This window comes from Suricata suricatta, chromosome 3, assembly GCF_006229205.1.
Source record: "Suricata suricatta isolate VVHF042 chromosome 3, meerkat_22Aug2017_6uvM2_HiC, whole genome shotgun sequence".
In the NCBI taxonomy this organism is placed as follows: Eukaryota; Metazoa; Chordata; class Mammalia; order Carnivora; family Herpestidae; genus Suricata; species Suricata suricatta.
The window spans coordinates 6,338,704-6,353,333 of NC_043702.1; the positions used below are offsets into that span (position 1 = coordinate 6,338,704).

A 14,630-nucleotide genomic window follows, 5' to 3' on the forward strand; every position below is an offset into this window, starting at 1 on the left:
GTTGCTCAGACCCCAGGGGGCAGCACAGGGCGGATGGGGTGGAGGCAGAAGAGGGGCACCCAGGAGGCACCAGTGAGAACATTCTTTGGCCAAAGGGAGTATGGCCTGAAGCAGCCTCAGGACTGGCAGGAGGAGGGCGCTCTGCTTGGCATAAGGACTTCAAGCAATGATGCTATTATTTTATGATGATGAGGATGATTACTATCTGTTCCTACGCAACACTTCCAATAAACTCTTTTTTACATTAAAAAAACTAAGGGGCGGTTGGGTGGCTCAGTCAGTTGAGCGTCTGACTCAGCTCAGGTCATGATCACACGGTTCGTGAGTTCAAGCCCCAGCATCGGGCTCCTTGCTGACAGTGGGGAGCTTCAGTGGGATTCCCCCTCGCTCTCTCCCTCTCTCTCATGGGATTCTTCTCTCTCTCCCTTTCTCTCTACCCCTAGCTCACTTGCACCCTCTCTCAAAAATAAAAAGAAATAGAGCTGTAACTGACAGATAACATATTAGCTCAGGTGCACGACATAATGAGTCAATATGTGCATCTCCGCTGCAAAATGATCACCGCGTTCCTAGCTAACATCCAGCCTCAGACAGTTACAACTTTCCCCTCCTGTAACCAGAATTTTTGCTACATACTTACTTTTAGCAACGTTCAGATATACAATACAGTCCGATGAGCGAGAACCGCCATGCTATACATTGCCGCCTCACGACTTACTTCTTTTATAACTGGAAGTGTGTACCTTCTGACCACTTCCACTTTTAAAGCGAATCGGGGCACACTTAAAATTGTGCCGTTTGCTCTAGCTGACCGGGCATGACACACAGGATCGTTACCAAGTGTTTGCAAATCTCTCCCCCACATACGGGAGGACTGCAATGTTTAGAGAATGCGTTAATGAGCCCTCACTCAAAGTACTTCCCATAAAGTCCTAAAGACTATTTTTAAGATGGTAGATGTGTTACAGGTTCTAAGGTTAAATTTTAGAGAAACGTATTTACATGGCCGGTTTCCCAAGAAGCAAAGGCCTGGCTCAGTGTCAGGGGGTTTTATTTCTGCTTGGTAGTTTTGGTTTGAACTTCCTCACCGTCACTTACTACTCTGCTAAGAGAAAAAGCAGACGTGACACATATTGGTCTGCAGTAATTCTTCTCACTGCAAGGAAAGAAAAGTTAGCCGCAGAGGGACTGAGTGGTCCGAGCCAGGCTGGGAAGCAGGAGGACCTCCGGCCGCAGGTAGATGGAGAAGTTGTTGATTCTCCATCTCTTTCAGGAAGTGCTCGTGATGGATCTTTCTGCTCCTTCCCGCGTAACCTTTTTCACCATGGGGCCGGAATGCGTTTGCCCACGCCAGCAGGGGTACATCCTTTAGGTAGGAAGCATGGGGTGGGGCCCAGAGGTGCAGGGGGCTGGGGTGAGGGCACCCGGGGGCCCAGGACAGCCGTGGGGCGCTGCAGCCCGGCTCAGTCAGGCTCAAGACTGAAGGGCGGGGACATGGGGTAAGGGGGGAGCTGTCAGGGGGCTCTCAGTCCCCCGACCCCGCCCTCCAAGATTCAACATTCGCCTTCAGAATCGCAATTTCCCTCTGACACTTGCAAAGGAGGAAGTCCATCTTCTCCTTCGCTGAGTCCAGTTCCCCTTTTTTCTCACTGTATTTGACATGCCTCACGCTTCAAACTTCTCCCCACCAAGCATGGAGCCTCATGTCTCTTGGCACTGCTGGGATACAGGCGGGGTTTCTGATGGGACAAGTTTATCCATACTCACAACCTGTCCTAATCATTATCTTTCCAAACGCCCCATGGTTCCCCGGGTCCCCGGATCGGGGGCATTCTCTGTGTCTCGGTTCCCGGGAGCCGAGGAAGGATATTTTTATCCTTAATTACATGTCCCTGCGAGGCTCTTCCAGCTTGCTTCATTTCTCTTCGTGAAGCTCTCGAGGTGCTCGGGGGGAGAGGGAAGTGACAGCTGGCAGACAAACTGTGTCCTCAGCCTGTGGGGGACGCCGCCTGGGGCAGTGCCCTGATGAACTCTGCGGCTCGCCCCCAGACTCCCCTGCTGCCTTCACTTTGTCCCAGACCCCATGCCTGCCGCTGCACCCCGGAACAGGCTGTGAAAGAGCTGCTCTGAGCACCCCTTCTCCTCAACCTTGGTTGATGCCATCGACACAGAAGGAACCGTGGACTTCTGTGTGCACGGAGGCCTTTGATGGTCTCTGCCCCAGTCCCCTCCTCCGAGAGGTACAGAAATGGAGGCATTTCCTCCCACACTCATGTCACAAACCTACCCCATCATTCAACCATTCAGCAAATATTTATTGTGAGCCGCCTATATGCCGTGCTCTTCTGAGGGCTGGGGGGACAGTGGTGAGCTGGCCGCCCGAGGTCTTAGCTCTCCAGTGGGTTTCATGTCCTCCTAGTGGAGATGGAGGACAGACGGGGGAGTCAATAAATAACAAAGACAATCCCTGGGGTGGGCCAACAACCACCAAAGAAGTCCACGTCCTGGTCCCTGAATCCTGCAGGCAGGAGTTAAGGTTGACCTTGGGATAGGGAGGGCATCCCGAATTATTCAGGTGGCCCCAGTCAAGTTCCAAGCGTCCTCAGAAGGGACAGAGGGAGGCAGGAGAGTCAGAACCAGAGACGTGCCAGTGGGAGGAAGCCTAGACTGGCCACTGCTGGCTCTGAAGACGGGAACATGGGCCACGAGCCGAGAAGCGCAGGTGGCCCCTGGAAACTGGAAAAGGCAACAAGAGGGATTCCCCCCACGTCTCCAGAACGGACCACAGTCCAGCCAATACCTTGATTTTAGCCTAGTGAAACCCACGTCAGACTACCAACCCCTAGGACTGTAAAATAATACATAGGTGCTGTTGGTTTTTTTAATATTTTATTTTTCACAGTGTTTGTTTATTTATTTTGAGGGAGAGAGAGAGTGAGAGGGTAAGCAGAGGCGGGGCAGAGCTGTCAGCTCAGAGCCTGATGCAGGGCTCCATCCCACAAACTGCGAGATCATGACCTGAGCCAAAATCAAGAGCCGGACGCTTAACTGACTGACGCAGAGCACCTGGGCGCCCCTAAAGATTTTGTGTGGAAGCTCGGCACCCAACAAGGGGCTCTAACTTACAACCCCAAGATTAAGAGTCACATGCTCTACCGGCTAAGTCAGCCGGGCACCCCACCTTCGTGTTGTTTTCAAATCACTACATTTGCAGTTATTTGTTACAGCAACAAAAGGAAACTGATATGGTTGCTGACAGTGACAGAGACTGTGAAGGAAGGGGTAAAATAGAATGGGTATCAGGGAGGGTGTGACTTTAGATGGAGAGACCTTGGGGCAGCTGGCCACATGGTAATCTAGGGGGACAGTCACAGGGAGAGGGCAGGGCAAGTGCAAAGATCCTGGGGCAGGGAGGAGCTTGGGGATGGCAGGAGTAACCCTCTTTACTATCTCTTTGATGCTTTCCCACAAAGAGAGAGCCATTGTGCCGTCCGGTTTCCCGGGAAGTCAATGGTTTTCCTCGCAGACTTCTGAGTAACCTTGAAATCTACTTGTTTGTCTGGTTTCCCTCCTGAAAGCCTGGGACTATGTCCCCGTGTCCTGTCCTTGTCCCAGTAGGAGGAGCTAAGGCCTCTTCTTACGGTCTTAAGAGTGTATATTTGCCAGAGATACTCGATTCTGAAAAGCACATTCCTTCATTTCAAAACTTGGGCACCTGTCCCCCCGAGTCACGAAGGAGCATACTGTGTGGTGGGGAGAGGCAAGCCCCACGGGTCTCTGGACTTACAGTCAGGAGGAGCCGAAACGGAAGGGCTTTGAGATCTTCCTGCTCTCTTAGCGGCGAATTTCTTTGTAAAAACAACTAACTTCCCAAATGCTTGGGAAGAAATTTGGATTTTTCCATCCTGGGGGTGCTCAAAGCACGACACCCCTCTGCCAAGAACGGGGGGATTAAGATTAACCTCCAAAGGTTTTGTGCGCACTGAGCGCTAAATAGAAGCAGCATTTTCAAGCCGAGTCCAACGGGGCCATTTGTTTGACAAACGCTTACGAAGCTTCTGTCTCGTGCCAGGCCTGGGCAGACACGGATGCAAATGAGTCCTCACTTATGTTCCTGAAGCACCCACAGTTCACCAGGGCAGAGAGGGAGGGAGGCAGACACAGAGCGGAGGACCACCCCACGGAAAGGGCATGGCAGCGGGAAGAAGGGGAGTGCAAGGGGGGCACAGAAGACGGAGCGACGGTATTTTAGAGGGATTGGTTGGATCATTCATTTCCTCCCATTTGAGGGGAGCTCCTTTTGCTATGCAAACACCTGAAACACCTCTACTTCCTAGGATATAAATCTGGGGCCAAGGGGTAATCTTGATGGTTGCCTGCTATCAGTCTCTGAACTGCACATCTGTTCCATAAGGGCACGAACGGTGCCTAGGAGGTTGACTCACTCTTGGATGCCCAGTGGCCAACCAAAAGTTGCTGTGTGAGATGCACAAATGAGGAGTCTCTGAGCGCAGTCATCCTGTGATGACGAATCACGAAGGAATACAATCAGGAGATATATCGCTGACTGGACTTGGCTCAAAGTAGGCTCGTCTTGAGCCTCATTCAAGAAGGTGAAAGGCTCAAATGCCATACAACTTACAGCAAGTTCCATTGCCAGGGACAACCTCCAGCGCATGGGAAACCAAAGATCGACAACCAAACATGGCGGCGACAGACTCAGTCTTCCAGCAGGTGGCTCAGAATGCAGGGAGCCTTAGTGACCAAGAGCCACACCAAGAGGCCAGGGAGGGTGGCCTGGCTGTGAAGCCGGAGCACGGTCAGTCAAATAATAGACCTATCCTGTCACTGACCAGTTGTCTGAACCAAGCAAACGGTATTAGCCCCTTGGTTTCCCTGTATTTTAAGTGAGAATAATGGTAACCATACTCCCTTCCAGGATTAAATTAAAGAACATGTATCAAGTAGCTGGCTCCAAGAAGGGCTCAATAAATGGGGGCAGTGGTGAGAAGGGACGATGAGATAGGGCCCAGGGGGAGTCGGGGGCCCTCCCTCTGACACCTCTGGTCTCCTCCAGGCTCTCTCCTACTGCTACCTAGTGGGGACCCCAGCCACCAGCCCCTGCCCTGACCCCCTCCTTCTCTCTTCCCTACTTCTTCAAAGCTGGGAATGAGCAGGCATAGGACAATCACAGGTCTCGAACAGGTCCCCATCCAGACAGGACAGGGAAGCCCAGACTCGGTGCCTCCCTCCCCTCTCTGCCCCTGGGTGGTAATCCCGCCCATCAGGACGCCGGGCCACTCACTCTTCCTCCCAAGGCCCCCAGACAGTCTTGTGTCAATCCCAGGACTCCCCAGTCTTTCGTGTCCCCAAATGTCTGGACTTTGTGCCTCTCCTGCATGTGACATCCCCAACCCTTGGCAGGCCTGGGCTTCTCCCTGGGGGTTGTTAGCTGACTGGCCTTCCTGCTTCTCTCCCCGCTTCCTTCTTGTTGTAACGATCATTCATCGAGTCACACGAATATCCAACATTGCACTGCGTGCTCCACATAAAGCATCTCCTTCCATCCTGGAAATCCGCCATGAGACTCGTACTGCCTTTACCCCAACATTTCAGAAGAGGAAACAGAGAAGGGCAGGAAGGAGCCTTCTCTGAAAATGCTGCTGTAGGAAGTAGGAAAACACCCTGGGAAGATCTAATGTCCTCACATAAATGTAGAAGGCAAGGCCTTCAACACCCGGGAGTGTAAACTCACAAGAAGAGATCGTGGGGAAAAGCCAAGAAATGACAGGGCCGGTTACAGAGGGAGATCAGCCAGATAAGGCAGGCAGGCAGCAAGATGGAAAACTCACTGGTGAGCTTCAAATCCACATGGGAGGGAGTGGGAGCCAAACCGAGATTGTGGGAGAGAGGACCTTGCCCAGAGCGCAGAGGAAGTTGGCACGCTGAAGGCAATGAGAAACAAGGCATGCAAAACAGGAGTGAGTAGTCAACAGATAAGGTGGATGCCATGCAGACCCAATGTAGGAGCTCTGCATGCAGCGAGGGCAAAACAGGTGTAACGAAACATGCAGCTCTTTCTGCCTTCTCGGGGTGGCAGCAACATTCATTCATTCCATGAATTTTTACGCGGCTACTGTGTGCCAGGGACAGTTCTGGGACATACAATACATGAATCAAGATGAAGTACGAAGTCAGGTGGTTATAAGTGCCCCATGGAGGACACAGCAGGACATGGGGGAGGCGGACAGTTGCTTTTGTGGAGGAATCAGGGTAGGGCTCGTGGGGAGGTATTTTCTTATAGGAAAGACTCCCTCCTGTTGGGTAACTTCAAGTGGCCTCTTGCATATGAAAAGCCAGACCCAGGACCTCATCTTGAAAGGCCAAGTCCAGAGAGAGGCTAAACCATATGCAGGGAGCAAGCAATGGCGGAGCCTTCCAGGGCAGAGACCGCCAAGATGCAGATTGGTTTCTGTGATTTTTTGTGGCTACTGTTCGAGAAAGGGCTACGGAATGCCAGGATGTCTGGCATAGCGATGGGTCACAGGGAATACTGTGTGTGTGGGTGTCGGTGTGGGGGGTTGGGGAGCGGGTTCAAGAACACGGTGCAGACGGCAGCTTAGGAGAGCGGAAAGGCAGACACCACATGAGACCCATCGTGGGCTTGTGGGCTTTGGGGGCAGTGAAACTTGATGTTCAATTTAAAATTTTCATTTTCTGCTTTGAAATTCCCCTAAGAGAGCCCCAGCCTTTGCATGTCAGGACACTTTTAGCTGCGGGTGACAAAGACCCTAATACAGTTACTTGAACAGAAAGAAGGGCCGGAGGCAAGGCCGTGACCAGGTTGGTTATTTGCATCCAGCTCATTTAATGGCACCATCGGGATGAATGGCATCAGGTGCATTTCATCTTTTGCTCTGCCCTCTGCGAACTGGCCTCACTCTCCAGCTCTTGGGTACAAGACACACTATGACTGCTTCCAAAGGGAGAAAGGGACCATTCTGTCCTTGTATCTCTAAGACAAATAACCCTTCCCAGAAGCCCCACGGAACACTTCCCTTCACATCTCGTTGGTAACTGCGTCCCATCCCCGTGCCCAAGCCCACCAACCACAGCTGGGGTGGGCCTGTGGGAGCTCTGCTTTGGGTCACAAGGAGGAAATGGGTCCATGTCTAGGGACAGGAGCGGGCAAGGTAGACCAGAAGGCTTATGGCACGAGAGGCAGGGACAAGATGTATGGGGACAGGGCGGGGGGATGGGTGGGTCGAGAAAGCAAAAAGCAAAGACAGTCATCTGGAAGTAGAGATGACAAATTTAAGTCAGAAGAGCTGGAATAAAAACATATTCAAAGACCAAACAGAAGAGAAGTCTGAGCCAAAGAAAGACCCAAATTCACCGAGTGACCAGGCTCAACACCTTCCAGGAGCCACTGATGAAAGGAAAATGACAAGGGAAGAAAAAAATTCACACCAGCTTCAAAGCAGAGAAATTGGACAGATTCCCCAGAATGGAGCCAGCCCCAGGCTGGCCTTGGGTTTTGCACTGGGGGCTATTTGCAATTCTACGTTTCTGAAGGCAGTGGAACGGAGCCTCTGTAGGATTTTGAGAAAAAAAACTTGGTCCTCAAAAATCTTTATCTTCGTCACATTCCTTTTTGAATGTAAAGGCAACTGGGGATGTTTTGAGATGTTCAGAAGCTTAGAAAACTGACCTGTGTTCTGCAGCAAGCAAAATTTTAAAAATTAGCAAAATAAATTCAATTCAATTCAATTCATTTCAATTCAATTCAGTGTAGGGCATCTATGCAGGCTTCTAGGATGTGGCATTCACGGCCTGAAGGGACCGCTCGCCCCCCACCCGGGTGGCCCCTACCAGGCCCACTGCCCACCGCCTGGCTGTGCGGTGCTGCACGGCGGCCCCGGCCTGCCTGTTGCTGCCTGCACCCTCACTGCTCCCTCGCGTTGTGCAATGTCAGGAAATGTGTGTTAGAGCCACATCCTTCACAGGCAGCTCAGACGGGATCTTTACTGCACTTGGTGACCACTCAGAACAATGTCAGCTACCACCCTCTTCCTGAACTTAATAACAATGGCTCCACCGTTTACCCTCTGGGACACTTTTGACGACTGAATGGCTTTTAGAAAGTTGTTTTGTTTTCTGTCCCCAGAAGCCACACTGCCCCTGAGCAACATGACAGCCACTGTCAGAGACCAGGAACTGAGTCATGAGTCTCTCTCCCCGAGTGACTTGAGCCACTGGGCTTTTTCTTCTAAATCAGGAAAGAAGACCGAAAGAGTCTACGAGGCTGATAGTTTCAAATTCCCTCTTTGCCTAAACTTATTGCGTTAAAACGCGTGCGTGTTCCTGTCTTAAACAGTCCATATCCTGGATACAATCTCAACTGTGAGAAAATACAGGAAGTTCACTGCGAATACAGTCGTGACGGGGACCAGGGGCTGTTTTTATTTTCTGCTTTATTCTTCTTGGTAGGAAGGATGTCAGAACGAGAGCAAGGGGGAGAGGGCTGGAAGAGTACAGCAAAGGGCTGTGTGGACTTGGGCTGTGGCGTTGGCTTTGGGGCAGCCATTTACATGACGTGTCATGAGCCTCCTGCCGCCTCTTGCTCAGGCTCAGGCTGGCCCATCAGGACTACTGGCCCTGCTTCAAACGTGTCCGTGACCTCCCAGGGAGAGGGGCCATTTTAAAAGCCATGGAGGCCTAAGAGCTCATTCTGGAGTCAGAGCTCCTCAGAGGAGGGTCACTTTCAGAAAAGGAGTTTGGGCTTTAAAAGAAACCCAAGCTCTGGGCCCCGGAAACTCAGGTGTGAAGGGCTGAGCTGCTGTGCCTTCCTCTGGCCTCACACAGAGCTCTGAGCGCTGCCCACCCGCGAGGACCAGAAGGTTCTCAGGACCTGGGGGTCAGAGAGGCTGTTGAACAAACAACAATTCTACAGGCCCCTGAGGTAACGGAGACACAGAAATCCACAGCCCAAGGAGCAGAGCCGAGAGAGATTGGTCACCACCAGATCTGCCCCACTTCTGGCCATCCCTAGGCACTTGCCTGGAATCTTCTAGAATACTGCCCGTCTCCCTCTCCCTCCCCTCACCCCCCCTTCTCTGCTGGCTCTGCCCCACACCTATTTCCATGTTGTCTTCTGTCTCCGTTCTCCCTCCATCACCCTTCTCTTCCCATCTTTCCTCTTATTTTCCTCCCTTTTCCCTTCCCTCCCTCACCTGAGCACCAGGTAGGACTGACTCACGGTGCTTATTCCCTCCCAGCAAACAAAGACAGCAGTGGTGGAGGTGGTGGCTCCCCAGTGTCAGCCAGTCCCCAGCGGGTGTTTTACACAGTCAGTGCTCTCTGCCTTACTTCCAGGTGCCTCCCTGCTTCACCTCAAGGGCTAAGGGCCATTGATGATCAATGTCATCAACCACCAAGGGCAGGAAAAGAGGCCTCTCTCTCGGAGGGACTACGTGGCCCCGCCTCCACATCCTCCCTTCCACCCTTCCCGGGGGTCCCACACCCAGCCAGGTCTGGGCACACTTTCTGGGGTGGGGACGCGGTGTTTGTAGATATCAGCCACGTTCACACTAAACAGCGGTGGGGGAGGGGGTTGAATGAAGTTACAGTTTACACCCTTCCCTCCCCTCTGATTATCCGGAAGGCTGAGAAAGGTGGAGAGAGAGAGAGCAAGCCTCAGAGAGGGTCAGGGATGCTCCTCTTGCCGGCCATGATGCACTCATCATGAGGTCCCTCGACAAACCTATGGATGTGGAGTGATCCTTTGGTTTTGCCAAAAAGAAGCCCCAGGAGAAGAGGGGACATAATTAGCATAAGAAAGCGAGTGAAGCCCTTGCCTCTTCTCTTGGCCAAGTTTTCCAGGCCCGGTTCTTATTTTAGGAGCCTCACAGTCTGTGGTGCTGAGCAGACTCAGGTGTAAGGAATGAGCTATTTAGAAACCGTGGCTCAGCTCAGAAAAGAGCATGAGGTTTTGCCTCAACGTGAAAAGAGGAACCAGAGTTAAAATAAGCGGCCGTTGGTAAGGATGGAGGCCTGTCAAGTCTCCGACTCCACCTCACTGCACACGTGCTTTAGGTGGTGGTCAGATACTCGTTTATTTCAGCAACGTGTTGTCTCTTTATAGGAAGGCGTATCCTTAGGCGTGGAAAGTTCTGCAGGCCGCCCAGGCCGCCCAGATCTCTGCACCCCGGTTACCCACTGCTGGCCACCCAGGAGGTGGCAGGCCTGGGGTCAGGAGCACGCGCCTCCAGCAGGGCCCCAGCTCTTCCAGGAAACCTGCCCACCCAGCGCCCTGGCTGAGCGTGGCCTCGGGTAACCCTCTGTCCTCACACTCTGACTGTGGGGCGGACGGTTGCTCAGGCAGCCGGTTCACACAGGCCCGCGGCCCCTCAGGGGCCTGTGCAGAGAAAGCTGTTGGTGGCCGAGCCACCCAGATCACCCCTTGGGGCTGGGAACTGAGACACGCCCCTGCTGGCGGGAGAAGAGAGGATCCATGGACAAGGGCTGAGTCGTGCCAGGTTGCACGCGGCGTAGGGCCCCGAGCCCTCTGGTCCCAGGCCACACCTTCTCCCTCAGTGTCCATCCCCCCACATACCCCCCACACAGGCCACCCAGCATCAAGAGCACGAAGGTGAGCGGCGGGGAGGACCTGCTAGACGCAGAGCGTCGGTGTTCACAGCTCGTGGGTACAGCCGTATATACAAGAAGCCACAAAGTCGTGTCTTTTCCAGCTTCAGGCCTAGTCATACTTAAAGTCTTCTGCACTTTGAAGGAATAGAAGAAACCACAAGGGGAAAAAAGATCAAAAGCATTGACCAACTTTTAACTTGAGAGAGTGTAGATGCCTTTCAGCAAACCACCTCTCAAGGATGCCAACCCGGCCAGGAAAGTTCACACAGTCCTAGACATACCCCCAAGTTGTGAAGGCTGCAGAGGCCCACTGCCTGCCCCGCACGGGCCTCCCCCTGCAGGCGAGGTGCCCACGTGAGAGATGACCGTACCAATGGTAAGCGGCTGCCAAGGACTTAGAACGACCGTCTTCCACTGGATGCGCTACCATTCATCCCCCGTGACCAAGCTGAGACATGGGGACACCCCACACCAGCCCAAAATACTGAGATGGGTATTCTTCAGATACTGGTGTAGATGCACATAAGGGAAGGAAGAAGTAGCCAACTCTCCGCCTGACCTCTATCGGGTGGAGCAGTTCCAAGTGAGCCCAAGCTGGCATCTCCCAGCCCCTGCACCAAACAGTCCAGCTGCCGGAGGCAGCTTTGCAACCCCCTGGGTTGGCTCAAGCATGCCCTTAGGGCTTCCCCCCCCCCCCACCAAGTGTCTCCTGAAGTGATTCCTTTGATCCATACAGCTTCTCCCCAGAGGCGCTCTACTCCACACAGCTTCTCCCCTGAGGTGCTCTGCTCCACACAGCTTCTCTCCTGAGGTGCACTACTCCACACAGCTTCTCCCCAGAGGCGCTCTACTCCACACAGCTTCTCCCCAGAGGTGCTCTGCTCCACACAGCTTCTCCCCAGAGGTGCTCTGCTCCACACAGCTTCTCCCCAGAGGCGCTCTGCTCCACACAGCTTCTCCCCAGAGGCGCTCTACTCCACACAGCTTCTCCCCAGAGGTGCTCTGCTCCACACAGCTTGTCCCTCTTGACTCACTTCCAGTGATGTATGCCCCAGGGACTCACCTGCTGTCCTGCCCTCAAGTCCAGTGCTGTTTCCACAACTGCATCTAGTTCTGCACAAAATGCATCCTTTCCTTCACATTCTGGAATCAGTGATAGGGCCCCACCTCTCTTCCTCCACTTTTACTTTCTTTTCAACTAAACCCCACGGACCCTGTTGCGGCTCCTACAGGACACGGTGTCCCTGCCCTGCTCTGTCTCGCCTCTCTGCCCCACATGCGGATGCACTCCATTTGTTGATGCCTCTTGAGAACTGTCCCCACTGAGCATCACCGCCTTTGTTCTGACCACCCTCATGCCCTTTTAACTCAAGTCAGATAAAAATAGCTCACCCAGCCTCCCTGTCACTCGGCTGTCATGCACTGTGGTCAGAGCCCGGGGTGTTTGTCATGCAAAGTGTGTGTAGGGTGGTCTTTCCAGACTTGGAAAGACCTGTGCAGCTGATTCTTTGTTCACACTGAGCGGCAAATTTGGCACACTTGGACTTCACCTGGTGTTGCCAGATGCCTGAGCTGCAGCCTTGGGCAGAACAGGAGTCTACGAAGTGAGAGGTGCTGCCTCATGCTAACCCGCTGGGCGATCAGCTCGTCCCTCAGGAAAAAGGGTCAGTTCTCCTATAAGACCCCCTCCTCCCCTCCCCAGCCCGCTGACTGGCACTCACTGAGCTCATTGAAGGAAAGAAGTGACAGGCCACAGTCCCTTTGCTCTGTCTCTGGGCATCCCGCCTCACTCTTTCACACTCAGAAACACACGCTAATGTCTGTCAGGCCAGCTGCCTCGTGTCACGGAGTGGGGTCACTCTGCAGGGTCATTGTTTTGCCACTAAGTCACCCCAACAACAGACTCCTGGGGGAGAAAGAGGCTCAGCCAGGCCTTCATGTCCAGGCTGTTCGGGGCACATGCTTTTCTTCTCTTCTTTCTCTTTGTCACGTTCTCTGCCCACATGGGCTCCATGCGGGGCCAGGTGTCTGGGTTGGTTTTAAAGGGCTTACCTGGACAGTGAATTTGTCGTCTTCATTGGGCAGAATCCTGTACGTGTAAACACAATTCCGATACCTGCAACAGACCAAAGACTGTGTCAGAACCCATGCAAGGGAATTCATTTCTCTGGTGACGTCCCAACCTGACGCAGGAGCCCGGGCCATGAGGCCTCTGAACGTCGGAGCTGATCATTCCGAGTCAGAGATCAGCCTTGCCATGGAGCAGGGCTGGACTGGGCCCCCTTCCCCGCCCCCGCCACATCCAGGGAGCTTTAGGAAACAGCGGTGGGGGCTTCCGCACATGATTTATGTTGGCGCTTGATAGCTTTGTGGTTTGATTTAAAGGAATCCACCATCTAAGACATAACTTTGTTACAGGAGTTTCACTGACTCAGCCCCTCCTGGGTGCCTGACACTTGGCTCAACATTTATACATGTTGTGTAACCAGATTTAAAAATTATACCCCAATTTTAAAAAATCTAAAACCACACAGGGGCGCCTGGGTGGCTCAGTCACTTAAACATCCGACTTCGGCTCAGGTCATGATCTCGCAGTTTGTGAGTTCGAGCCTCACATCGGGCTCTGTGCTGACAGCTCAGAGCCTGGAGCCTGCTTAGGATTCTATGTGTGTGTGTCTTTCTCTCTGCCCTTCCCCCACTCACAACTATCTCTCTCTCTCTCTCTCAAAAATAAATAAATATCTTAAAAAATGAAAAATAAATAAATAAAAATAAAAACTTAAAACCATACAGAAAGACAAAAGATGAAAAACAAATGTCTCCTGCCTCTTTTGAGCCGTGCCTCTTAGATTTACTACTCCTTTTTGTAAGCCATTCCGGAACTTCTAAGCAGACGTGCAAACTTAGATACACATGTCTTTTTAAATGCAAATAATATCATAGTATATATATTGTTCTGGAACTTGCTTTTCTCACCAGAAAACAAAATCTTAATGTTTATTTTATTTTATTTTTTTATTTTTGAGAGACAGAGAGAAACAGTGCAAGCAGGGAAGGGTCAGAGAGAGAGGGAAATACAGAATTTGAAGACAGGCTCCAGGCTCTGAGCTAGCTGTCAGCACAGAGCCTGACTCAGGGCTCGAACGGACCATGAGATCATGACCTGAGCCACTCAGGCGCCCCCTACCCGCCCCACCCCCAAATCCTAGAAGTCTTCCCAACTGATAGCCACCATGCGGTTGTGTGATCATTTATCTGACAGGCCTAGGGGGTGAGGGATGAGCAGTTCCTTTTTAACTTTTTACATCTCGCACACACTGGTGAAATGACAGGCTCAGCCTCCCTGTCAGGGCAACGGGGACAGTCACCACATCTACCCGCTGCTGGGTGGATTGAGTGAGCTAACATATGAAAAGCATTTATGTATTTGGTTAATGTTTACCCATTTATTTAGGAGAGAAAGTGCACACACGAGGGCAGGAGAGACAGAGAACTCCAAGGAGCATGTGTGGGGCTTGAACTCACGAACAGGGAGATCATGACCTGAGCCAAAATCAAGAGTCGGATGCTTAACCAACTGAGCCACCTGGCGCTCCTGAAAAGCATTTGGAATATGCCTGGCACACGCTAACTCCTGCACGTGCTCACATTTAGTCCTGGTTGTGGGGACATCACCACCAGAAGGGCTGGACACGGCTCTGTATTCAGAGAGAGAGACTGCCGGCTGCCTTCCCGTGAGGCTGCGTCACTTTTCTCTCCCCCTAACCGGATATGTCTATTTCCCCACGCCCTGCCGACTGGCTGTTATCAGACATTTCAATCTTTGCAAATCTGAGAGGTGAAAGAAAAAATGATCGCTGGCTTTAATCTGCCTTTCTTTATGAGGAAGGTTGAACGTGTTCTCTTATGTTTCATATCTGTCTTTCTTTTTCTGCGAATTTCTTTTTATGACATTACATTTTCCACGAATTACATTGTTT

The 14,630-nt window shown here is 52.2% G+C and overlaps 1 protein-coding gene across 1 annotated transcript in view; it reads right to left on the reverse strand.

Moving 5' to 3' along the window:
- INPP5D (inositol polyphosphate-5-phosphatase D) overlaps window positions 1–12,883 on the reverse strand; it is a 96,843-nt gene extending 83,960 nt beyond the window's left edge. Inside the window, 2 exon segments of the mRNA XM_029932862.1 lie at window positions 12,703–12,766; window positions 12,834–12,883. Coding sequence (XP_029788722.1) covers window positions 12,703–12,766; window positions 12,834–12,883 — 114 coding nt within the window.
- Between the last annotated feature and the right edge of the window lie 1,747 nt (window positions 12,884–14,630).